Source organism: Ctenopharyngodon idella, chromosome 10 (genome assembly GCF_019924925.1).
Source record: "Ctenopharyngodon idella isolate HZGC_01 chromosome 10, HZGC01, whole genome shotgun sequence".
Lineage (NCBI taxonomy): Eukaryota > Metazoa > Chordata > Actinopteri > Cypriniformes > Xenocyprididae > Ctenopharyngodon > Ctenopharyngodon idella.
This window is the reverse complement of record NC_067229.1, coordinates 15,568,507-15,594,215: the sequence shown is the minus strand read 5'-3', so window position 1 is coordinate 15,594,215 and position 25,709 is coordinate 15,568,507. Positions and strand designations below refer to the sequence as shown.

The following is a 25,709-nucleotide window of genomic DNA, read 5'->3' as shown; positions in this document are numbered from 1 at the left end:
CACACAGCGCTGGCGTCTTTAAAAGGGGGTCCCTGCCTACCTGCTATATCATCGAGCCAATGGCTGGACTGCTTCCAGACTCCTATACGAACACACACACTCACACATGGACGAACACTTTCCATTGCAGACATCACCTCAATGAAACTCTCACCTTGGGTTTAACGACGTATCTGATCGTTCATTACACAAAGGTGATTAGCAACTAAACTCAACTGACTGTTCGGTTGACATGACGCTTATAACTGGGACTTTATTTCACTGTTTATGGAAAATGGCACATATACACTTCTGCATGGTGAAAACTTGAATAAAACTGAACAGGTAACAGTACTTTTATAATACATATCATTTACTATCAGTTTCACTGCATAAAAAAGTAAAAAAGTTTCTTATTTGAAAACAAGTGGCCATTATTTTATTACTGCTCCAGAGATGGTTTTTGCAGTACCACTAACGGCCAGCTGGTGGCAGCCAATGATGCAAATAATCAAGATAAAATGTGAACACTTTACAGCATGGCACTTGAAAAGAAAAAAAAAAGTATGAAACCATATGCAATGTTTTAATAAAACTAAGTTTTTGAAACTAGTATACTTCATTATTGTCCCATTACATGCTTAATCAGCGAGTGGGGCGGGGGGTTAAAATTATAAATGTTTATATAATTGTGTATATATCAAATTATGAGTGTAAAACGCAATGTGTGCTAACATCTCCAACAGTCAGGTCTAATTTAACCCTAAATTAACCCGTGTTTTATTACGTTTGGCTAAACAACTTTCCCAAAAGTACAACATATTAAACATATTTCTATACACTCACATCCTCAGTTTCATTTGCGTCATTTCATAACGTCAAAGTTCTTTAATGATAAATTTACCATTAGCCGAAATTCATTCCAGTACAAAATATCCTAATTCCTCCTCAAAATCAGAAAAGCAGCACAGCAGTCGGTATTGACATTTACAATGACATGACAATGTTTATTTAACAGCATTCAAAACTACATAGACGTTTCCTTTTTTGTGATGAAAATACAGACAATACAGTCTTACAATTCCTCTCAATTCTGTCAAAAAGGCATAGAGGAAAAAGAAAAAAAAAAGTTAATGGTTGAGACTGACTCTTCCTCAGTCCAGCAGAGTCCAAAGTCAATTTTAATATCTCAAAAACAAACCGTGAATGCTGAGCACCGTTTCTAAGCTTCTTGGCAAAAAATATTAAGTGCCCTTGTATGTAAGAACAGTCTGATGTGTGTAAGGTGTGGTGCTGGGCCTTCCTGGAGGGTTTTTGGATGAGTGTGAGTGTGTGTTACTGAGGTGGTAAAGGGATGCCACGGGGGTCTGTGACCTGCCCTTCCTGTAGGTTTTTGACGAGCTGCGCGAGCCAACGTTTGGTGGTGGAGTCGTCCTTTAGCACTTGAGCAAACGTGGTGTCCTTCAGCTGGTCCGGCAGACACTGACGCAGAGCTTCTCTCGCCCTGAAAAAGAGAAAATATAGTGATTTATAAATTCAACTAAATAATATAAATGTATATATTAATAATTTAACTAAATGTATAAATTATATGTAATTTAATTAAATATAAATTACATCAAATCTTTTAAATTGTATAAATGTAAAAATTATATACGAATATAAAATATGTATTTTATAAATGTATATTATAAATTGAATTGTACTTTATCTGTTGTAACTAATTTAGTTTTTTTGGTTCAAAATGTGGATTTATTTTTCAAAAGTTTGGGATCGTAAATTTTTAAAATGTTTTTGAAAGAAATCCCTTTTGCTCAACAAGGCTGTATTTATTTGAAAAAAATACAGTAAAAACAGTAATATTGTGAAATATTACAATGTAAAAAAACAGTTTTCTATTTGAATATATTTTAATTGATTTATTTATGCATTTTTAATTCATTTATTTATGTAATTTATTCCTGTGATGCAAAGCTGAATTTTCAGCATCATCATTCCAGTCTTCGGTGTCCTATTTTCCTTCAGAAATCATTCTAATATTAGTGTATTTAACCAGGTTTTTATATTTCATATTGTATTAATTTTTGGGCTCCCAAATCTTCAACTTTTCCAAACTGCAATGTTTGTGCACTTCCTACCATCCAAAAATGTGCAAAGAACTAGAAAAGCAGAGAAAAAATACCTGGAGTTGTCAGAAAGTCGTAAATAACATCGCACAACATGTTTCAGCAGGCGAGCCGAGGGCTCCTTAGACAACTGAAGAACCATCTTCCCCTGAAAGACAAAAAAAAAAAAAAAAAACACATATAAACCTTAAGCTTAAATAACATTTAAATGAGCCAATCACAATCCAGAACTGCAAATAACCAGCCAATCAGAGACATTCAGCTCAAACACAGGCAATATACAGTGTCCAACATGATTAACTCTCAGTCTGATTGACAGAAGTAACAGATGCCAATCAAGCGACAATTATAATTCTAAACAACACGAATAATAGTTAATCACCAGAATCATGGCAACATGTGAAAATCGTTCATAAGTCTGGCAGATATACGCCAGACCCGTGTCATCCAAGAGAATCTTCTGCAGTATAAACGTGGCCACCTGAAAGAGAGAAACATGTGGTTTAAACACCTGCAAGATACATTCATCTTTCTGAGTCTTGGATTTACCCTCATATAAGATCAAAATAGGCCAAAATAATATATCAGGGTTTCTACAGGTTTCATCAAATCTAATTTAATGCTTTTTAATGCCAATTTTTAAATTTTTTAAAGCAATATATATATGCCGCTAAATGTCGATAGATGACGACATATGGCAATTAGAATATTCATCATGTCGTTGTATTCGCATTCTGCCAAGTGTCAGCCCTTTACATTTGTTTGCTTCTCTGCTGCTACCCTTTTGCTCACATAATATATTTTAATACAGCCAAATTTCCAATCAAAATTGTTTCATCAATATATTTTTTCTGTTTTTGTTGTCAGACAATATGAAATGGTGACTGAAACGAGGCTCATTAAGATTACATACAGGGCTCGACATTAAGCCTTTTCATGTGGACACACGTAAATCGGTCATTCACTTGTACGAGTAAAACAGTTGCTTGTCCGGAAAAAAATAGTTTGTTTGTTTTTTTTTGTGGTGGTGGTGGAAATATAAATTTGTTCTGAAGCAATATCCTTTCAGAATATTGCAGCTTTGACATATGTAAATCTGCATATTTTTGATTGATTACAACTGCATTAATGTTATGGGATTGTTTTAAATATTTTTTGAAAATACAAATATGAAATGTTTGGGGGGAAATGATACTTTTAAAAATGAAACTAAACCACCAGTAGGTGGCGGCAAGTAAACCGCTTAATGAGTGGGTCATTGATTCATTCATTCAAACGATTCATTCAAATGGCCGATTCATTCAAGAATGAGACAGTTGTTTATGAATGGGTCATTTAATCTTTGACTTAACCGATTCGTTCAAAACGCTGAATCATTCAGTAATGAAAACAATGCTGAGTGTTGCGCTTTGGTACTGCTGTGATCTTTGTTTGAAACTATTTTTGCTGATAAAATAGAACAAAAACAGTCAATGTTCCTTCTAAAATGTAAGTGGCTTGATATTAACTACTTGTTAATTGAACTGTTGTATGAAATCAGTGTCATGTTTTTAATCGTGATGGTAGCCTATTTAGGAAAACAGCATTCTTGGTTGTGTGGTTTTGCTTACCAGTATCAAGTTATTAAAAACTCCACATTTTGAATTTTTACCGCAGTATGTTTAACTGAGTTTCTTTTTGTGTGTGCTTCACTCATGTTTCCATTTCTCCTCGAGATGGTGCGCGAGCCTCAACAGTGCAACCTTGTTATCGTCAGTACATTATACAGCCTATTATTATCCACTATCGATCTCCACAAACACTAAATGTAATAAAATCAGTCATACTCGCGTTTTGGTGATTCCCAAGTTGCTGTGTTTTTTTTTTTGGTTTTTTTTTGACGTTTTAATCAGGTCCTTGTCCGGTCGGGAAAATAAAGTTCGAGCCCTGACATGTTAAACCAGCACTAAAATCCTGATTTATAATTGAGACGTTGTCTAACAAAAATCACCATACACATAAAATAAAGACATTTGCTGTGATTTTGGCTATACGTACAAGTAAAATGATCACTCGGGTTAGAAGCAATAGTATCTATTTTATTCGTTCTCTGACAACACATCCTCAACTGAATGCACTGCTGAACCAGAGAGGTGCGCCTGCGGCAGGAAAGCAAGACCTCACGCTCGTGTAATAGTACCAGGGGGTCTCAGAATCTCGGTATCTAAAAAATTTAATGCCTGTAGAAATAACATTTTATGCTTTTTAATGCCATTTAAGGCCTTAATTTTCGCAAAATCCATTTAATGACTTTTAATGCTTTTTAATGCCCCGCGGATACCCTGTATATATGTGGGAAGGAATTTGATGACGTATTTGTAAACGAACCGTTTTTGAGAGCTCGCTGCCAGACTCCATGATGCGCAGACAGAGAGGAATGATTTCTGTGGTCAACAGGAAGTTAATAACCTCCTGCTCGTCTGTTTTCACCAGTGCTCCTATAAAACAAACATTTCAATGAAGACTTCTTTACTAAAACATTGTTTGCTTTTTTCCTGCATTAGCCGGTTTTCTTACCGATAACACCCAGACTTGTGAGCCGCAGGTATTCGAAGGGTCGAGTTTTACTGACCGTGTGCAGGAAGGGATACAGAAACAGAGGGATGTGAGCTGCCAGGAAAGCAGAGCTGAGGATGAAAAACAAACAAAGGGAGGAAAAAAGAGTCAGTGTGGCAGGGGTTTAAAGACAGTGTGTCATTTCTGGTGTATAGGAAGTGAGTTACCGTGTCTCTACGTGGGAGGCCACACACTGCAGCAGTGCTAAAGCGTTACACACTCGATTAGACTGATGTGCCGTCAGTGTCGGGGGGTTTATGGATGGGTAGATGTTCACAATTTCCTGTATAAAAAATAAATAAATAAACAATGACACCATAACCTAGTCATTTCTCTTAAAAACAAATTTAAACTGTTTGCATCACTATGAAAACCTGAAATCTGACCTTTACTGTTATTTACTTTCTCCTTTTCATATTATTTCTGAATGTTTGGATTAGTATTTGAATACTTGAAAGATTATTTTCATATGATTTTACTGTCAAATGTTAAGAGTAATTAATTTTTTGTATCTTTTTAATTAAATTTTTTTATCAATTGCAAAATTTTCATTACTTGTTAATTCATCAGTTTTCTTTTTTCCCTGCAAAATGACATTACTTCTAGATAAATGTTAATATTATTGCTTTTCTTCCCTTTTAATATTTGAATTAATATCTGAATATTTGAAAAATTTTACTGAAATGTCATTCATTTTCATCAAATCTTTATAAATGTATAAATCAAAATAAAAAATGCAGTTACAAATCACCTTATATAATAAAAATATTTTTTAAATATTTTTTCTTTGTATTTTTTAAGTGTTTTGTGTCATTTGCAAAATGTTATACTATATTTTTATTACTTGTTAATGCATATAATTAATGAGTTTCTGCAAATTGATACATTAATTAATTATATATAAATTATTATTATTTTTACTTTTTCTATTTTACTTTATTTTATTTTGAATTTAATATCTGAATATTTGAAAACTTATTTTCAATTTTTTCTATCAAATGTCATTCATTTTCATCCAGAAAAAAATAATTTATAAATGGAAAAAATAGTTAAATCAATAAAAATGCTGTTACAAATTTCTTTATATATTACAAATTACAATTTTATATAAAAATATTAATTTTAATTATTTTATTTTTGTATCATCAATTGCTAAATTTTACTGTATTTTCATAAATTACAAATACAAGTATTCAAACTTATTTTTATTTGAATGTAATTGTTTAAATGGCATTCTTACATAGCTACAGATTTTAATTACACATTTAAACAATAATAAAATTATTAATTAGTAATTCATTATTAATATTTTATAAATTAATAAGTAATATTTTTTATTATTAAAATCACACATTCATAACTAATCTAATGCAAACACATGTATATATCCATTTTATATATATCCATTAAATATATATCCATTAAATATATATATATATATATATATATATATATATATATACATACATAGTTTAGCAACGAAACTTCCGCGCAGCTGATCGGTTCTCTTAAAGGTGGCGTATCCATTTTTTCAACTACACTGTTTGGAAGTTAGCCGGGCCGATACCAACAACAAACATCTAACCAATCAAATTATGAGACAATACAAAAGAGCTCAAAAGAATATTACTGGAATGAAGGTTTATGACTGGGCAAGTGCTTTTATATTTAAAAAAAAAAAAAAAAAAAAAAAAACTTTCCAGCGCTGGAGAGAACAAAGTGGGAAGGCCAGAAACTGCTGCAGTCCTAAAAGTGCAGCCTCCGGTATTGCAGGCAGATAATATTGCTGAAAACAGACACGGAGGCTGCTTTGAACCCGCTTTTCCTGTGAGTTTGAGTGTCATAATTTGTCTGGAGCTACTGTGCTGTTGGCGATTAACAACTAACTCTTGTGCACTCTGTGCACGCGCTCCCTCTAAATGCGGAAGAAGCGCTGATGATCTGAAAACAAACATGTGCGCTGGAGTTTAGCGATCTCCACAGCAAAATTCTGCTTCAATGAAAGTGTCATACAGCCAGTCTTTTTTTCTTCACAAGCCACTTGTGCTATTTCTGTGACTAAATCTGCCATGATCAAACCTTCAGCGATGAATTTCAACAAACGCAACATGGATCTCCACCTTACTGTTTGCAGAATAAATGCACTTTTGCAACCTATGTGACAATTCAATCTGGAAAATGAAATTTGGAATTATTGGAAATAATATTAGGAGTTTCGCCATTTTATCTTTTAAAGTTCCTAAAGGTTTTACCAGTTTTCATAATGTAAATCAGTTGAAAATGATATACTGGGACGTTCTAAAACGCTTAACGTGAAAAAGCTTAACATGGCTTAATTTACTAAGACAGTGTTATTAACAAACCAAACTTAGTGAACACCATACTAATAAAGCATACTATGTACAGAAAAGCAGATGAGCCCAGAATATGAACGCAACATGTTTAATTAAGCATTTTCCTCCATAAAGAAAACGCTTAACGTGGCTTAATGTACTTAGACAGTGACATTAAAAGACCAAACTTAGTAAACACTATACTAATAAAGCATACTACACAGAAAAATTGGTTTGTGCAGAATTTGATCTTTTAATATCACGTAGTAGCCTAGGCTACATTAAGTGACGTTAAGCTTTTTCTTTATAACGGTTTTCTATGGGAGGAAAATGCTTAACATGAGATTAAATGCGTTGCATTCAAATTCAGGGCTCAACTGCTTTTCTGTACATAGGCTAGTATGGTTTATTAGTGTGATGCTTACTGAGTTTGGTCTGTTAATATCACTGTCTTAGTACATTAAGCCACGTTAAGCATTTTAGAATGTCCCTAGCCAGGGACAGTTTTTTTTTTTTATATATATCAAAGAGCATCGTTCTTTGCTTTACGAATTTGCAGGGCGATCTGAATCTGTGGTTTGTCTCATTTGCAAACGAACTGTGTTCCTTTAAAAATCTAATGTGAATACAGATTACAAAGCGCTCACCAAAACCATGTGTTTTGTATTGATTTACCATCTAACGATACGAAGTTATCATAGTTGGTTAAATGAAGTCGGTGTGCCACCTACAGGCCTTTTGGGTGAAGTCTAGGTTGGTAAAGAATGTGCAAAATGGCCATTACTACATTACCCTTTTTGATAGAATAATCGTGATTATAATTTTGAGCAAAATAATCGTGATTATCAGTTTAACCATTATCATGCAGCCCTATATATAACCATGTCAGCCTATAATATTTCTTCATAACCATTCCTAACTATCAGTTTATTCAGTACTGAATTCAGCATTGATTGACAGGCACCTGTAGGAGAGCCGCTATAGTCCCGCAAGAGTGCCAGAGCATCGGCGCCAGATCCGTCACTGACTCCCTCTTCTTGCTGAGCTCTAGCAGGGCGTTCTCACGAGTTTCAGGACTGGAGAGCTCATTGATCCACTGATAGATCTTCTCACGGTCCACCTGAGCCAGACCCGCCGTGGTTACAGTCTACAAGACAGAGATCACACATCTTCAAATTAAAACGAGAGAAATACAAGCAACTGATGTATATTAGAAATTCAGAACCAACTTTTATTCGGCCGTCAAGGTTGATTCTCATTCACATTGTTATTATTGGAAACGTTTTTTTCTGTTCAATTTCTGTTTCTCATAATTGATTGTTTATACTTTTACTTTCCTGAAAATATTTTTTTTACATAAACATATTAAATTATATGAATTAAAGATTTGATTTCTTTAAATGTTTATTTTTAATATTCCTTATCTATTCCTTAATTTTTAATCATACATTACTAAATAACTAAATAATACCAACACGTTTACAAACAGCACAGTACACATGTGGAAAAACTCGATACTCAATTTCTTAAGCCTGTTTTTAGACATTAGGTACGCTAATAACTATATAGAGGCAAACTGCGCAAGATATATACGAATATCCTAATATAAAGCAACATATATGCTTTAATATATCACCATAGTAACCTACTACATTAGCTTTAGCCGTTAGCTCTATCAGGCCCCAGCATAAACAAGGGTAAAACGCCCAAAACCTTCCAAAAACTCACCGCTCCTGTAGCCAACATCCTCCCTATCACTTTATTGTGATCTCCAGAGTAAAAGTGAGCAGTAGTTTTTAAAACAACGAGAAATAGATCGGGCTTACATTAGCAAATAAGCTAATAAAAAAACAACCGCCTTCCGCTGGTGTTTCTTCTGGTACGGTTCTCTTCCGGTTGGCGTTTCTTCTTCTGCGCGAGTTTTTGGCGGGTAACGACGGCTCTAGTGTTCATTGCTGCCCCCATGCTGACTCTATATTATAAAAATAACAATACATTTTATTACTAAACTAATAATAACAATATGATAAATTATAATCATTACAACTTATTATAAAATATCATTATACGTATTAAAATAATAATAATAAAGATATGGATAATAACAACAACAACAATAATAATAAAGTTATTATTGTTGTTATTATTATTATATATTTGAACCACTTGAGTTAGTTTTAGCTGTTCATTTGTCCAGAAAATAATATATTTTATCCTTCATAAAAATAATTAATTTGTTCTTGTTTTTAATATCATTTACTATCATCATTTAATTAAGATTTTTCATATTTGATTTTTATTATTTTTGATTTATTATTTTAGAAAAGCATTGTGTTCTCAGGCCACATAAGCAATCTCTCTCTCTCTCTTTTTTTTTTTTTTTTTTTTTTGTGTGAACTTTACACTGTTTTCAGTGTTAACCTACTTATTTTTGTTCCATCCAAAACATGGGGATGGGGTAAAGTTGTCCTCTTTTGGCCCCCTTTCTGGATCATTCATTAACCAGACATCACAGCCTCTGCTTTTTGGATGTGATGAAACTGTCTGGGTGCTTTTCAAGAGTCATTTATTAAACTGTCTGCTTATCAAGCCTTATACATACTGAAAGACCAAATGTCATCATGCCCCAATCTTTAACAAACCATAAAGCCAGTGGTAGCCAGAAAGTGTTTTAAAAATGACAATGTATTCTGACTTTTTGGGAGGTTTTCCCAAAGTCTGAACAATGTTTGATGGGAAACCCTCCCCAAAAGAGGCTATCTGTAAAGATAAGGGAATCATTGCCAAATGACCTAAATCCAGTCCAGGACAGGTTAATTATTCAAAAGACATGTTTGCCGACGCTTTAAAGGTTCCAATTTGGGGAACCAGGGTAGTCAGATAAGTGTGTGTGTGTGTGTGTGAGGAAAGTTGGTGTTTTCTTGCAGTCATGGCTAAATTGGTGGAATGTGTGCCCAATTTCTCAGAGGGGCGAAACAAGGAGGTAAGACAAACGGACAGACGGAATCCATTTAAAAAAGGTCATTTTGTACCGACAACGGTTCTTCCGCCGATGTGGACTGAACACTGTAATAAAAAAAAAGTTTATTCAACGAAGCCGCAATCAAAAACTCGTAGCGGAACGACTGTAGTCCGATTCCCGAACGAATGATTCACATGAGCCCGTTCTAGTCCGCTTCCCGAACGAATGACTCTAATGATTTGGTTGTTTTTAGAATGAATCACTCACTCGTGTCCTTTTTAGTGAATCAAAGCGTGCAACCACTGTCCGATTTTCAAATAAATCACTCTAATGAATCGGTTCTTTTTCATTTACAGCAAGGCCAAACGATTCTTGGACGAACTACTCTACTGAGTAATTATTTTTAGTGAATCAAAAACGAATATCGCGACAACCTGATTATATGACTCTGATGATTTGGTTCTTTTTAGTGAATCGTTCACTTAACAGCAACTCTGAGTCATTACGTGGTTGTTTATATGACAAAGTGTAACTAGTTAAAGATAAGCGTTTTTGTTTTGTTTCTTTATTTAGCAGACCTATTGTTAATCTCAGTACCCAGTGAAAAATGCCAAAAGACTATGAAAAGGCATTGAAAGTCAACGTAAACACACCTTTTGTATGAATTGTTTAAAAATGTATTCACAATGATTTCTATCAATACACAAAATGAAATTTAATGTTTAATTTAATAACATTTATTTTGTTAGACTATACATACAGTAATACGTTAATGTACTGTACAGAGTTTTTCAATTTTTTGTATTACATGACAATATTTTAGCCAATATATATAATATCCAGGTCATTGACGCCATAGCCAATGCCATCTCGGCCACGGAGGGCTGCAGCTTGCTGGACGTCGATCCAGGGTCTTCAACAAACAGGACTGTGTACACTTTTGTGGGCCCACCTGAGGCTGTAATTGAGGGGGCTCTGAACGCTGCACGTGTTGCGTTTAAACTCATAGACATGACCAAACACTCAGGTACTACAGCTGTGGCAGCAGTAGCAGATAAAGATGTCATACATCACATGAATTTATTTTGTAAAAATGATGTTTTTGAACAGGTGAACACCCTCGCATGGGTGCAATGGACGTGTGTCCCTTCATACCGGTGCAGAACGTCACCATGGGGGAGTGTGTACAGTGTGCCAGTGAATTTGGCCAGAGATTGTCAGACATGCTGCATGTGCCAGGTGTGTTTGTACAAGCCAAGGTCATGGTGTCTATTGGTGTCTATTACCTGAACTATTTGAGAATCACTTCAGTTCCGTCCTCCATTCTTCTTTCTATCTTGTCTTGGTCTTGTAGTCTATCTCTATGGAGAGGCAGCTAGAAAAGAAAGCAGAAGGTCACTTCCCTCCGTCCGTGCAGGGGAATACGAGGCATTACCGGAGAAGGTAAGAACTCATCTAGACCTCAATTCTGTGACCTCATATTCATGATGACATATCTGTGACCTCACTTCTTTGAGACTGAAAAAAAGTCTCAGAAGTTCTCAAAAGGGAGTCTTAAGTGTGACATCATGTCTTCAAGTTGTGATAGTCCTTTCTTCCCTGTTTTGACGATGGTATATCTATGTGAAATGGCTTCTTGAACAAGAAAAAAATGTAGGACGGGACTTGATTTTGTCCAACAGGAATTGATTGGATCATTGGATTGTTGTGGTTTGCTATTGGTCGATCTCATGTGAGTGACAGGTTGTCCCTCCCTCACACCAGTAACCATGTCATCAGAGAAGAGATGCGATATCGCTACAAGAGGGGAAGTTATTTTGTTTAAATATTAAAAGGCCATATGAATAAATTTTTTTTTAATTTTTATTTATTTATAATAAATATATTCTGACATACTTCAAGCGAAATCAAAGAATGAAGTAGTGTAATTTCGAACAACATCAGGCTAAAACAAAGCTCATTTGGAGTTCGTTTTGGGAGTCTGAAACAACTTGCCAGCTGGTAAACACCTTCAAACTACCATTGGTCCATGGTGATGACGCAATAGGTATGTGTGGCTCTGGGGCTCCGCCTTTTTTTGTTCTTTGTTTTTTTGTTCTTCTCTGGTTAATTTTTTCTATGGGCAGGGTCAGTATATTTAATGGTATTTTGAACTTCGAGTTTTGTAGTTCGAAGGTGTTTACCAGCAGGAGTAAACTGTTGAAAAAGAACTTCACTCTGAGTATATTGGGGCCTTTATTGTTCGAGTAAAAACTGCAGTATACTTTGGGCTTTAGACCTCAATTATGTCTGAGGCCTAATTTCTGAGAAACAACACTGTTTTACATGCCATATTTGCATAAGTAAACACCTTTAGTTAAAATAAATTAACAATAATTTATTTTGTTCTTTGTCCCCCAGTTGAAAAAAGCCGAATGGGCCCCTGAATATGGTCCTGCCACCTTCGTCCCCTCTTGGGGCGCCACGGTCACTGGCGCCCGAAAGTTTCTCATCGCCTACAACGTGAACCTTCTGAGCACAAAGGAACAGGCTCACAGAATCGCACTGGATATTAGAGAACAGGGCCGTGGCAAAGATCAAGTATGTCTTTGTCTGACGTCACTGTATTGGTCTCGGTTTTCAATGTGCATCAAATCTAGAATTTGAGAATCTGACTTAATTATACCTATCACTTCCTTGAGGTTTTTATTATGTTCTTATTCCTGTTAATACATTAAAAGAATGTGTTGCTTTTTCTGCAGCCCGGGCTTCTTAAAAAGGTCCAGGGAATGGGATGGTACCTGGAAGAGGTCAACCTGGCACAAGTGTCCACCAACATCCTGGACTTTGAGTTGACACCCATGCACATGGTGTATGAGGAGATCTGTAGAGATGCCAAGGTGAGTTATCTTTCAGTCATTCAAATCTGAATTGGAATCAGAATCAGAATCATTTGAAATTGCATGAATCTGAAGTGAATTTATATCCATTCTACCTGTACAGGATTTGAACCTGCCAGTGGTGGGGTCTCAGATAGTCGGCCTGATTCCTCTGAAGGCGATCCTGGACTGTGCAGACTTCTACATCCAGAGAGAAAAGCTGTTCGTTGTGGAAGAGGAGCATAAAATCCGACTGGTGGGTTAAAATGAACATGGTCAAATGTTCAACACAGTAGAAAATCAAAGGTCTCATTTCATTCCTTTTTCATTATTCTATCAGGTTATCAGCAAACTAGGACTCGACTCTTTGGGGTCATTTGTTCCAAAGGAGAGAATTATAGAGTAAGTCCCAAAAGTGTGTTAGTGGAATAGCAGTAATTTCTAAATTCTGATTGGCATCTTGATGTCTAACAGAAGCACTGTATCTGATTGGTCCACGCTGAGTTTAGGTATATGGTACAGGACAATCAGGGCGATGGGCGGCTTGTGTCTCTGTCCCTGCAGAAGTTTGTCCACAGCGTTGGGGCCAGAACAGCGGCTCCTGGTGGAGGGTCTGTTTCTGCTGCAATCGCTGCTATGGTAATCATAAATGTCATATTTTTGTGTGTGTGTGTGTGTATATATAGATATTTATATATTGTAATACTTTTAAATGATTAAATAAATACATGGATCTCATTGTAAGGGTGCGGCTCTGGGCTGCATGGTCGGTCAGATGACATATGGAAAGAGGCAGTTTGAGTCTTTGGATGCAGAGATGAGGAAACTTATCCCTCCATTTCATGAAGCCATGAACGATTTATTGTTAAAGGTGGACGCTGATTCAACGGCCTTTAACTGCTACATGGTACATGACAACACAAACAACATTCAGTGACTTTAAAAAGAATATTAAATGTATGAGTTTGCCATTATAAATACACCATTTGTGTACCATCAGACCATGGAAACCATTGTAAGTTATATGTCTATGTTTCTTTTGTTACAGGCCGCCCTGAAATTACCCAAGGGCACGGCAGATGAAATCAAAAGGTACTGTTTATTGCCTCTGTGATGTTTAACAAGCAAAACAAAACTTCTCATTCATCAAACTAGTGACAAAACTTGTCATTGGGAAAATTAGGGAACATTCTGTCTCATGTTAAACCAGTTTAAGGGTTGGGTTGATGTAAAAACATGTCATGCATGACAAAAAGAAACAGAAAGACTAGCAATAATAATATTTGCAGAGGAGAGCGTGACTGATAAAACACTTATATTACGCAACCATTCAACCTGCATTTATCTTCCAAAGTAAATTTCTTACTTTGTGGAATGGTAGTTAGAGAATGTTCATGACAGCAGCTTTGGCAAAACAACTGTTCAAATGTATCAGACCCCTAATGTGGCTATAATTATTTTAAATGAGTAATGACTAACTGAATCTTGTTCTTTCATTGTACAGGAGGGAAGAAGCTATGCAGGAGGGTCTGAAGGCGGCGGTGGGCGTCCCTCTGTCCCTGGCAGAGAGAATAAACACACTGTGGCCGGTTCTCAAAGAGATGGTCAAGTACGGAAACGTGGCATGTAAATCAGACATTCAGGTGAGAATGGGCTGATTTTTGGGGTTCTGACACATAAACAGTCATGCTCAAAAGTTTACATACCCCTTGCAGAATCTGCAAAATGTTAATTATTTTAACAAAATAAGAGAGATCATACAAAATGCATGCATGCTTTTTATTTAGTACTGTCCTGAATAAGATATTTTAAATAAAAGATGTTAACATATAGTCCACAAGACAAAAAAAATAGCTGAATTTATAAAAATGACACCAAAAGGTCCTTCCAACCAAAGCACTTTCCACTAACAGTAAAAATCTTGATTTAACAAAAATGTCATGACTTTTAAGGTTAAAAACGCTGACATCAGCATTTATTCCAATGCATGATTCCTCTCACGTGCAGGTAGCAGCTAAAGCTTTGGAAACAGCAGTATATGGAGCATATTACAACGTCATTATAAACCTGAAGGACATCACAGATGCTTCATTCAGAGCTGCTGTGAGTATCTGGAAACATTAAAAACTATTGGTCAAGGTTCCCATGATGCATTTTTTTTTTTTTTAAAAACACGTTTTTCTTTTTACATTTAATAACACACACACACTACATGATCTGAAACTTGTTTTGAGGAACTCATAAATGTCAAAAAACCAATTGTCATTGTTCCTGGTAATCATGGACATTTTTGTGGTTTGTTGATTTTTAGACTGAAGCGAAAATGTCTGTGCTGTTAAAGAACGCCAGAGAAAATGCCAATGTAGCACTGCAGACGGCTGACCAGAGGAAATGATGACACAGTCTGAACAGATGGTCAGACAGTAACTTACAAAAGATCAAATAAAGACACTGAGCTGAACACACACTGGCATGTAATTTGTGTTTTTTTCTGCTGTAAAGCTCTCTGGTGCACATAACCCATAGAATTACATTGTAAGTGTGTTACTCTAAATGCATTTTCCATTTGTTAATACCCACTATACAATCATAAATAAACTAAAAATTGTGCACTTTGTTAATGAGATATTTGCTATTACTTTTCAAAGCAACTGGATTTACGATTTTACCATGGTGGACCATAAAGGTGAACATGATTTCACCAAGTGCAACATGTGCCTGGAACAACATTCCAATCAACCAATCAGACTTGAGGGACATGTTTACAGTTTATGTAAACATTTAGTTTGGGTTGTACAACATCAGTGTTATTCACCTATCATTCCCTATGATTTTAGGGGTAGGTTATGAGTTGGGTTAGGTTTAAGGATAGGGATATAGTTAGGACAACATTTTCAGACAGGATATTGCTGATCCAGGAACATGTCTTACTTGGCAAAATCACGGTGACTGGACCATAAAATGGGCCACAATAACATAGATTGAGGATGGGGATTTTTTGACTCAAGCAAACAGCCAGAACACCATAGCAACCACCTCTCAACACCCTGGCAACCACCCAAAATAACTTAGCATAACGACAGCGAGTTTTGCACTGATAAGCACCACTCATATTTTCATTAGACAATGTAAAACCTTCTTGCCACTTCCAAGTAATTAATTTAAAGTGAGTGACAATGTAATCATTGTGATAATTGCAATATAAAAACTTCTAAACCTTTTTAGGTATGCAAAAGAGCCTGTTTAAATGACATTTTCCATAAATGAGAGTTGTGGTTTGTGCAGTCATATTTTAAGCAGACTCACCTAGAATCATTCTTGAAAGAACTTAATAATCCACCAGCAGGTGGTGTTGTGACTGACCAACCAAAGGCCACCCTCAGTATCACACTCCCTCTGCTATCATCCCCGCTATCATCTGTTGTTATTTATGCATCTATTAAAGCTGCACTGCTGGAAAAAGAGAGATAGGGAGAGCAGAGACATCTGTATCTGCAGTTGTCACAGAACAGCTGTAGCAATAATTAGCAACAGCTCAGTCATCTTCCCTGCACATTCAAGAAGCACCACATCACCAAAACACAACGTTAAAAGTTACAGCTGTGATCTAAGAGTGAAAAGAGTCCATTCACCAATATAAACTGGTGAATGCACCCATTTTCAGGTGTTTAGACAGAAGAGATTTTGTATAAAACTCTACAGCTTGGGTACACACTAAAAACTTCTTAGAACAGCCTAGCAACCCTCTAGCAACTACTCATAACGTGACATGACGACATGTCAAAACAAACTTAGAACACCCTGTATAGCAAGGCAAAAATCACTCAGAAACCGCTAGCAGCCACCTAGAAACATTGACAACCATATAGCAACACTTGTCAGAACAACCTAGCAACCCCTTGGTAATGATTCATAATGCCAAAGCAACATCTAACACTGTAAAAACCTTTCAGAACAACCTAGCAACTAACCTAGCAACCATCATAACAAATACCCACAACACCCTAGCAACAACATGACATGCTAAAAAGAACACTCAGAATGCCCTCTCAATTGTAAAGCAACAAGTTAAAAATCATTTACCAAACCTAGCAACCACATGGCAATCACCTAGAAATACTTCATCAACCATAATAGCAACACTTAAAAAAAAACAGCCTAGCAACCACCTAGCAATGCCTTAGAAACCACACAGAGCACACTAGCAACAGCTCGGCAACATGTTAAAAACCACCCATAACAACTACCTAGCAATGTCCTAGCAACTACCCATCCCTGTTGAAAAAAACCCAGCATATGCTGGTTAGGTATGTTTTGAAGCGTGGCAGCTGGTTTAAGCTGGTTTAAAGGGTTAGTTCACCCAAAATTAAAATTATGTCATTTATTACTCACCCTCATGTCGTTCTACACCCGTAAGACCTTCGTTCATCTTCGGAACACAAATTAAGATATTTTTGATGAAATCCGATAGCTCAGTGAGGCCTCCATTGCCAGCAAGATAATTAACACTTTCAGATGCCCAGAAAGGTACTAAAAACATATTTAAAACAATTTATGTGAGTACAGTGGTTTAACCTTAATATTATAAAGCAACGTGAATACTTTTTGTGCGCCAAAGAAACAAAATAATGACTTTTCAACAATATCTAGTGATGGGCGATTTCAAAATGCTTCATGAAGCTCTACAAATCTTTTGTTTCGAATCAGTGATTCGGATCGCGTATCAAGTTACGTGAACTATTGAAATTTCAAAACACTTATGACGTAACAAAGCCTTGTTTACTGAAATCACGTGACTTTGATGCTCCAAATCACTGATTCGAAACAAAAGATTTGTAAATCTTCGAAGCAGTGTTTTGAAATCGGTCATTATTTTGTTTTGTTTTTTGGCGCACAAAAAGTATTCTCGTTGCTTCATAACATTAAGGTTAAACCAGTGTAGTCACATGAACTGTTTTAAATATATTTTAGTAGCTTTCTGGGCATTGAATGTGTTAATTGTCTTGCTGGCAATAGAGGCCTCACTGAGCCATCAGATTTAATCAAAAATATCTTAATTTGTGTTCCAAAGATGAACGAAGGTCTTACAGGTGTAGAACTAACCCTTTAATGTGGTCCTTAGTTGGTCATGAGCTGGTTTAAGCTGGTTAAACTGGACCAGCTTAAACCAGCTCATGACCAACTAGGGACCAGCATAAACCAGCTCAAACCAGCTCCCATGCTGGTTTTTTCAACAGGGGTAACATGCTAAAACCACTCAGAACACTATCACAAATGTATAGCAATATGCAAAAACCTCCAAGCAGCCATCTTAACAACCACCTAGAAACATCCTAGCGATCCATATAGAATCCTCCAGCAGCATGATAAACATACAGATCCAGAGGTCCTAGAAGGATTAGATGTCCTGGAAGAAGTAAAAACATCGGAATGGCTACATACATGGGCACATAAGATTTTAATGAGAATCCTCATAATGAAATTCTTATGATATTTATGGTATTTGCATAATAAATACATGGCATGTACAACAAAATAGATAGCCCCTGAAAATCCTCAAATCAAAACTTGCTTTTAGAATTTACCCAAAGCGCAGAACATCTCTGTGCTGTCTCATCTGGACTTCTTATTAATCCAACCAATCACATGATATCTAACAGCAGGGATTCTTAAGTATAAAACTGCCTGGGAGGCTGTACATCTGTCCAGTGCTGTTTGGAGAGAGTGCGTATAGGTGCTGTCAATTCCCAAATGTGTAAACGTCTACAAAGACACATCAGAAGACATGTTTCTCCTTCTTTATCTGAGCTTTTGGAGTGTGCTGGGGTCACACAGTCAGAGCCTGAGCGCAACAACAACATCGCAAGCATTTGTGACACCTGGGGACGACAACGGCCAGTGCACGACCTGTCAGTTTAGACAACAGAGCAAACGCATGCGCCTGCACTCCATTAAGTCTCAGATTTTGAGCATCCTGCGTCTAGAACAGGCTCCGAACATCAGTAGAGACACGGTCAAGCTACTCTTACCTAAAGCACCTCCACTGCAGGAGCTCCTGGATCAGTATGACCAAAATGGAGGCATTAGTGAGGATGAGGAACAAGGTAGCAGTGAGACCATCATAACCATGGCCACAGAACGTAAGTACCACAGTGTACTGCAATATATACTGACCCCAAAGGTATTTGGACACTTAAGTCAAAAATGTTTGTCATTAAATTCATGTCAAGTTAGTTCTGAGAAAGGGCTAGCATAATTTGCAGATGCCACATGGTTTGTTATTTTGTTGTAATGCAATGAAACTCATACTTTTTGAAGTGTGGCTTAAGTGTCCAAATACGTTTGGGGGCCACTGAAAGAGTTGATGATGAACCGACTACGGTTCATTCATTCAGCTGTTGTTGGAAGATGGCCAAAGGCAACAGACCTTGCTATACGCAGAGCTGTACACCAAGAAACAACATGCAAAGCACATTTGGCCTGTGAAAATAAGGGCTCTTACAAAGACTTACAATGGAAACCTTAGTTTCTGCCAAAATACAGTAAATACTCTATTGATGTTACATCAGTAAAACTGGCAGTTGGTATTTTCCACCAGTTTCATAAGAAAAAGTAAAGAAAGATTCATAAAGGTTACACTGTTTGAAGAATTTTATGGCAACTCTGCCTCTGATTAACCACTGTCCCACAGATTTTAGTTCCAACCATAATCAAACACTCCTGTCTGGGATTTTCAAGTAATCCTGAAGACTTTTGCCTTGTCCCAATTTGCCTATATATACTATGCCCTAAAAGTAGGTACTGTTTTTGTCAAGAAAAGGTACATACTTTTGAGTGTGTATCAGAAGAGTAGGCAAGTTTTGGGACATACTACTTCATCATAATCACGTCTTTGACAGAATCTTAGTTAAGTGCATCCTGTCACCATTTAAACTGCTCTGTCAATCATCTTGTCACAGTTAAATTCCTCCACATTCAATTTAATATAATTTCCTACCATATCAGAGGGCAATGTAGTAGCATGTTGATCTGCCAGTTGTGGGTCTTTCATGCAGAGGACTCTCCTCATGTATTTGCAATTTGCATAATGATGCATTTAAAAGTTAATGACTAAATGTATCTTTACAAACGTTCACAATGCTGTTGCAGGTGAAATATCATGTGGATTACATTGAATAAATATCTTTTTGTCAGGTTAGATACTGATTACTAATCACTCAATCCTCTTTATCTAAACCTTGCTACTAATCGTACTCGCACATCTGCCATGTTTGTAGTTTTTTAACACTCTTTATTTGTGTTTGTAGTTCTAATCGTCCAACGTGCAATGGGTTGTGGGCAATATTAGCCGTTAGAGCATGCACAGATCTGCACTTCGGAAAAAGTAGATAATCCCGGTATTATTGGAATACCCATTTCAACATACTACGATTTGGGATTGGGACACACTAATTCTAATTTTGAATACTATTTAGGACAGATAGTATGTGAATTGGGATACAGCATTTAAGTAGATTAGACAGCTGTGTTATATACAGAAAGTGGTGCCAGGAGCAGAGTTGCCCATCCCTGAACTATAGTTTACCATGGTAAATGTTTTTACACTGTCAATTTGTAATTTGTTCCTTTAAGAGTACCACAGCCCCAGTTACAAGCTGTTGTATCCTTAAAGAGACAATTTTGTACTTTATCTACCCTTAAAAGGAGCATATTAGAACCTTAGAGTAGTAATATGTCCTTAAGGGTACTACTATAAACATTTTGTAGTAAGTTTTAATAAGGTATAAAAGTGTCCCTTTAAAATTATTGCATCATTAACAAGCTGTTGTACCCCTAAAGTTTCCACTTTTGCTGTTTATTTTTTATTTTTTGTGAGAGTGTTAAGTAAAAAAGGTCTACATGGTCTTAGTAAACTTAATACCTTGCAGCGCAAGCCATCACCCATCTTGAGGGGATGCCGAAGTGTTGCATGTTCTCACTGAGCCCAAAGATTCTGCCTGACAGCATCCTGAAGGCCCTGCTCTGGATCTATCTCCGACCAGCTGAGGAGCCAACCACGGTCTTCATCCAGATATCTCATCTGAAGTCTTCTTCTGAAGGAAACAGCCACTCAAGAATACGCGCACAAAAAATCGATGTGAACGCCCGGACAAACTCCTGGCAGCACATCGACATGAAGCAGCTGTTGCAGTTGTGGCTCAAACAGCCCCAGAGTAACTTTGGGATAGAAATCAAGGCCTTTGACATGAAAGGAAATGATCTGGCTCTGACTTCTCCAGAATCTGGAGAGGAAGGACTGGTAAGTCGGTGCATGCATTGGTACTTAGGTACATGCTTCTTTAGGATACAACAAACTACAATTGTCAAATGCTGGACAAACTTTGATTAACAGATCTGTAAATGGTTTAAGAAAGTGTACATAGTCTTACCTTACAGAGTAGTCTAGTAGATAAAGGAATACTCATAAAAATCTGGTCATCTCAAATGTGCACCTTGTAGAGTTTAAGCGGACCTTTAAGAACTTTGGCCTCTACCATGGCTGTCAAATCTTATTGAAACTTGGCACATCCTGCCAAGTCTGAATGAGATTTGAAAGCAATGGTGGAGGACATGGTACATTCGAACTTTACAAGGGGCCATTATACTAGTACTACTACTCTGCCTTTCACCCTTTTTGGGGTGTAGGCCATCAACCAGGCATCTCAAGGGACCATTATACCCTTGAAAATAGGTTTAGTTGGTCAGCTTGGTCAAGGGGGATGTTCCTGTAACAAGTGCATAGCAATTCATGTCAAGTATGTGCTTAATTGCACCTTTGCATGCCTAGTATGCATGACCTTGATTTATCATTCTTTCGCCCTTCCAGCAACCCTTCCTGGAGGTGAAAATATCAGACACTGGCAAGCGGTCCAGACGGGACACCGGCCTTGATTGCGATGAGCATTCCACCGAGTCTCGTTGCTGCCGGTATCCACTTACTGTCGACTTCGAGGACTTCGGGTGGGACTGGATAATTGCCCCCAAGCGCTACAAGGCCAATTACTGCTCCGGTGAATGCGTGCAGAAGTACCCCCACAGTCACATCGTTAACAAGGCCAACCCTCGAGGCAGCGTGGGCCCCTGCTGCACACCCACCAAGATGTCACCCATAAACATGCTGTATTTCAATGACCGTGAGCAGATAATCTACGGAAAAATCCCTTCAATGGTTGTAGATCTTTGCGGCTGCTCTTGAGCCCAAGGGCTTTTCCAGTCACTAAGACAGCAAGCCCTAACTGCTCTGGACCAGAGGGAAGTGAAAATAACTTTTACCTTGTCCCTATAGTTCCTGCTAAAACAATTGACCACACCAGGGTCCCAACAAACCAACTTAACCAAATCATTTAGTTTGTTCTCATCAACTGTTGTACACAAGGACAGTGGTAGCAAGGTGACAAGGATTTCTTTGTTTATGAAGGTATAAGGCTTCCTCTGTGAATGCATTTGAGCATAGAGATGACTTGACGGGCTTTACCAGTGTGATATCAGAATGTACAAATTGCAAAAAGTACTTTTAAGTTTTAAATTAATGTCAAAGGGGGTTGTATAGTTGATTATTTATATAAAGTTGCTTATCCCCCAGTGACCCAAAAACAGGAACACTGACCCAGAAACTCACTCAACATGACGTCCGAACAACAAACTTTAGGAATTCTGCAGTTGGTTCATAGCATATGGGTAGTTGACAAATGATAGGGATAGGAAACTTTTTAGAGCTGTAACTGGTCACAATTTCTATGCTTTTTAAGTAGTGTTAAACATTGCTGGAACATGTCAACTACCCAAAAGCGTGCATCTTATGTTCTTGTCAAACAACACTAATTAAATTGCCAATTCAATAGTTATCCTACGTAATATCTTAGGCTAGAGATGGTCATAGTGATTTTTTAAACATGGAATTAATTGTATTCTATGGTTCAAAATCATGTTGTAGTTTTGATCTGTTGTACCAAGTAAAATGCCTGTTACTGATGTTTCTGAGGAGTTGTTTTCCACGTCCTTAAGGGACCTCTTCAATGTTGTCCCTCAGTAACCCTTAACAGAGTGACACCATTGACACCATTCCAAGCATGTGGAGCACATTATGGCGCTCAAAAGCAAAAACCACATATTCCATGGAAGCTGAAGCCTCTCCTGTGTTATTTTGTTCTCTGTAGGGCTCCCCAGTGTGATGGAGGCCCCGTGAGGCAACAATAGTAGAAGTCTGTCCCCAGGACAATGAGTGCACTTCAAAATGTCCTAATTTGCGTTTAAAAAAAGGATTTTGCACACTTTGCTGCATGATTTGGGTTGGCGATAAAGTAGAAGTTATCTGAAGTTATCTAGATTTAAATTCATTATGCAGAATGACAATAAGATGTTCCCTAAGCGGGTGCGCTTTTTTACCCTCTGAATCAAACAATGATCAGAAGGGTCAAATATAATTAAAGCTGCAAGCAGCTATGAAAGGGCCCTCGCACCCGGGCTGACCGCCACCCGGTGGCCTTATGAAAACAGTGAACAGTGGGCGACATGCATGTAAGCGAGTAAATACAGGAGAAATATGGCAGTCATTTCAAAGTGCCACACTTCCTCCTGCCAACAGGTGGCGCTTTGACTGTAACTGTATATTGGCATGTAGATGTCTTCAGACTAAGACTATTATCAATCATGTGAAGTTTGGAGCAGATCAGACATTGTATGCCTGAATTACAACAACTTCCTGTTTTGTGGCGTTAATCGCATACTTTAGCACTTAGCCAAGTGTTGCATGATTTAACGTGTTTCTAGTATGTTTGGTACTTCATGGCATATCGAAATGTGTCATATCACATGTGTCTTTATCACACATGTGAAGTTTGGGGCAGAACGGACACTGTAAACTGCGTCTCATTTCGAAGGCTGCGTCCTCTGGAGGTTGCATTTGAAGGCTGCATACGTCATCGAGGCGGTCTCATTTAAGAAAAGTAACCATTAGATTGCAAAGTAAGAAAGAAATTACAGTATTTTACACCTCATGAGGAATAACAGTCAATTTTATTACGGTTACTTTTCTTAAATAAGACATCCTTGATGACATATGCAGCCTTCAAATGCGACCTCCAGAGGACGCAGTCTCCGAAGTGAGATGCAGCTTGTATGCCTGACTTACTATAGCTTCCTCTTTCATGGCGAAACATCGAACTTTGTCAAGCCGCCACGGACACGCCCTTCAGCAAAAACTCAAGATCTTCGCAATTTAATGTTGCAAAGGCCTTTAGATTAGACGGACCAAATATGATGTTTATCTGATAAAATCTCTAGGAGGAGTTCTTTAAAGTACAACATCTGGAAATGGCAAAAACTGCAAAAATTTTGCAGAGAAAGTTAAAAACATCTCAGTTCCTGTTGGGTTTTCAGATTTTGGACCCATGGACTTTTTTGTAGGGATTGGGCTGTTACATGTGTCTACCGAATTTCATACCTGTACGTGAAACGTAGCGCAAAGGGCGCTTAGTTGAAATTTTGTAGGTGGCGCTATCGAGCCATTTTGCCACACCTAATTCTGAAACTCATATTAGACATAAATTTTCACCACTTCTGAAACGTGTGCAAAGACTGAGCAATTACAATAGGGTGCTCAGGCCCTTAATAGGGGTTATGCGCAATCTAACTTCCGTTTTCTGTAAAACAGATTAGATCGCTTCCATGAAATTTTTTTCATGAAATATTAGCTGTTTTTTTTCAAGATAACTTAAAAGGAGCGAACAAAGATGAGTATAGCCTAACTGATGTCCCCTGTACATGCAGATTGATATTTAAAAGCTTTTTTAATTTTTCTTCTTCTTCACACTAACGTTTAGATATTTAATAGAATAAAACACCTATAACAATGTGAACTAGGTAGATTCGCTGATTACCTTAAACGTCCATAGATATGCCGTCAGTTCATACTGCTGTTGGATGCAATGAGCGGATGCAATGAGACCAGTTTTCCGGTTTGGTCATACTGAACGTGATCTACAATGATAGTGGAGCCAGTGACCTCATGCAAATGGAGATAAAAATATCTTCTGTTGTAAATGAAGACACGAAATACACGGATTAAATGGAGAGACGGAAGACACGGCTTGTTTTGGAACAACCTTTTCACTAGGGTACAACGGGGCTAAAAAGGCGCATTTGATTTTATTTTCCTCTAAACCACTAGATGGCACAAAAACTTGCTGCAGCACTTTCATAAACATCCGCTCTCCAAGATGCACGTGGACATTTGTCTTGACGTGATCGCGGTTAGCAGCGCAGAGTTGATTTTGTGCTAAATTTATCTAATATTTAATGTTTTTTAAAAATGTTGTAGATTTAAGTAGCAAATGAGAATCGATAAAATGATGCAATTTTGAGACAAAGGTCTTGTTAATGAATTTCAGTTTTGTTCAAGTTAATTAAAGCAACAGTTTTTCAACAACGGAAGAATACGTTAAAGTATAGTATTTGAGGTAAACAGCACCCCTGCTGTTGGGGAGAAAGGCACAATAATTAACATGATAAATAGCTGGCTGACCTTCCCATTTGTTGACATGACATGGTTAGATTCAGATGGTAATAAATATCATATATTAAGTTGGGTGTCCGCCTTAGAGATAATCAACATATTTATAATGAAACTATCACATTTTAAAAATATGATATTAATCATATCATATAATAAAATATCATATTTACTCTTACTAATGTAAAGCTATATTAAATTATTATGGGATCTCATTCGATGCTTTCAGAATTTTTTTTTTCTTTTTAAAATTATTTTGTTTCTGTATTTTTAAAATAAACATTTTAATGACAGTATATTTATTGA

General features: G+C 37.0%; 3 protein-coding genes across 3 annotated transcripts; 2 read left to right on the top strand and 1 right to left on the bottom strand.

Annotated features, from left to right (window-relative positions):
- Window positions 1–959: 959 nt before the first annotated feature.
- cnot9 (CCR4-NOT transcription complex subunit 9) lies at window positions 960–8,948 on the bottom strand. Its single transcript, XM_051909906.1, has 8 exons — window positions 8,762–8,948; window positions 7,998–8,180; window positions 4,868–4,983; window positions 4,662–4,771; window positions 4,473–4,582; window positions 2,488–2,586; window positions 2,162–2,253; window positions 960–1,483 (listed from the first exon to the last, which is right to left on the bottom strand). The coding sequence occupies exons 1-8, from the start codon at window positions 8,777–8,779 to the stop codon at window positions 1,315–1,317; spliced, it is 897 nt and encodes a 298-aa protein (XP_051765866.1). The 5' UTR covers window positions 8,780–8,948; the 3' UTR covers window positions 960–1,314.
- Window positions 8,949–9,845: 897 nt separating this feature from the next.
- ftcd (formimidoyltransferase cyclodeaminase) lies at window positions 9,846–15,318 on the top strand. Its single transcript, XM_051909905.1, has 14 exons — window positions 9,846–10,016; window positions 10,839–11,022; window positions 11,106–11,234; window positions 11,350–11,438; window positions 12,396–12,575; window positions 12,737–12,874; window positions 12,978–13,109; window positions 13,194–13,255; window positions 13,363–13,492; window positions 13,599–13,760; window positions 13,902–13,945; window positions 14,358–14,496; window positions 14,861–14,956; window positions 15,165–15,318. Exons 1-14 carry the CDS (start codon window positions 9,963–9,965, stop codon window positions 15,246–15,248), a joined length of 1,623 nt encoding a protein of 540 aa, XP_051765865.1. The 5' UTR covers window positions 9,846–9,962; the 3' UTR covers window positions 15,249–15,318.
- Window positions 15,319–18,547: 3,229 nt separating this feature from the next.
- mstna (myostatin a) lies at window positions 18,548–22,868 on the top strand. Its single transcript, XM_051911335.1, has 3 exons — window positions 18,548–18,993; window positions 20,782–21,152; window positions 21,720–22,868. The coding sequence occupies exons 1-3, from the start codon at window positions 18,639–18,641 to the stop codon at window positions 22,086–22,088; spliced, it is 1,095 nt and encodes a 364-aa protein (XP_051767295.1). The 5' UTR covers window positions 18,548–18,638; the 3' UTR covers window positions 22,089–22,868.
- Window positions 22,869–25,709: the final 2,841 nt, after the last annotated feature.

Excerpts from the sequence above, each read along its gene's own strand:
- cnot9 (XM_051909906.1), bottom strand. Across the intron at positions 4,772-4,867 it reads GCCTCCCACGTAGAGACACG|CTCTGCTTTCCTGGCAGCTC; the intron begins GTAACTCACTTC and ends TTTCATCCTCAG. Across the intron at positions 2,254-2,487 it reads CACATGTTGCCATGATTCTG|GGGAAGATGGTTCTTCAGTT; the intron begins GTGATTAACTAT and ends TTTGTCTTTCAG.
- ftcd (XM_051909905.1), top strand. The coding sequence starts at position 9,963 with ATGGCTAAATTGGTGGAATGTGTGCCCAATTTCTCAGAGGGGCGAAAC. Across the intron at positions 13,493-13,598 it reads CTGCTGCAATCGCTGCTATG|GGTGCGGCTCTGGGCTGCAT; the intron begins GTAATCATAAAT and ends TCTCATTGTAAG. Across the intron at positions 14,957-15,164 it reads ATGCTTCATTCAGAGCTGCT|ACTGAAGCGAAAATGTCTGT; the intron begins GTGAGTATCTGG and ends GTTGATTTTTAG.
- mstna (XM_051911335.1), top strand. The coding sequence starts at position 18,639 with ATGTTTCTCCTTCTTTATCTGAGCTTTTGGAGTGTGCTGGGGTCACAC. Across the intron at positions 18,994-20,781 it reads CATAACCATGGCCACAGAAC|CGCAAGCCATCACCCATCTT; the intron begins GTAAGTACCACA and ends AATACCTTGCAG. Across the intron at positions 21,153-21,719 it reads AATCTGGAGAGGAAGGACTG|CAACCCTTCCTGGAGGTGAA; the intron begins GTAAGTCGGTGC and ends TCGCCCTTCCAG.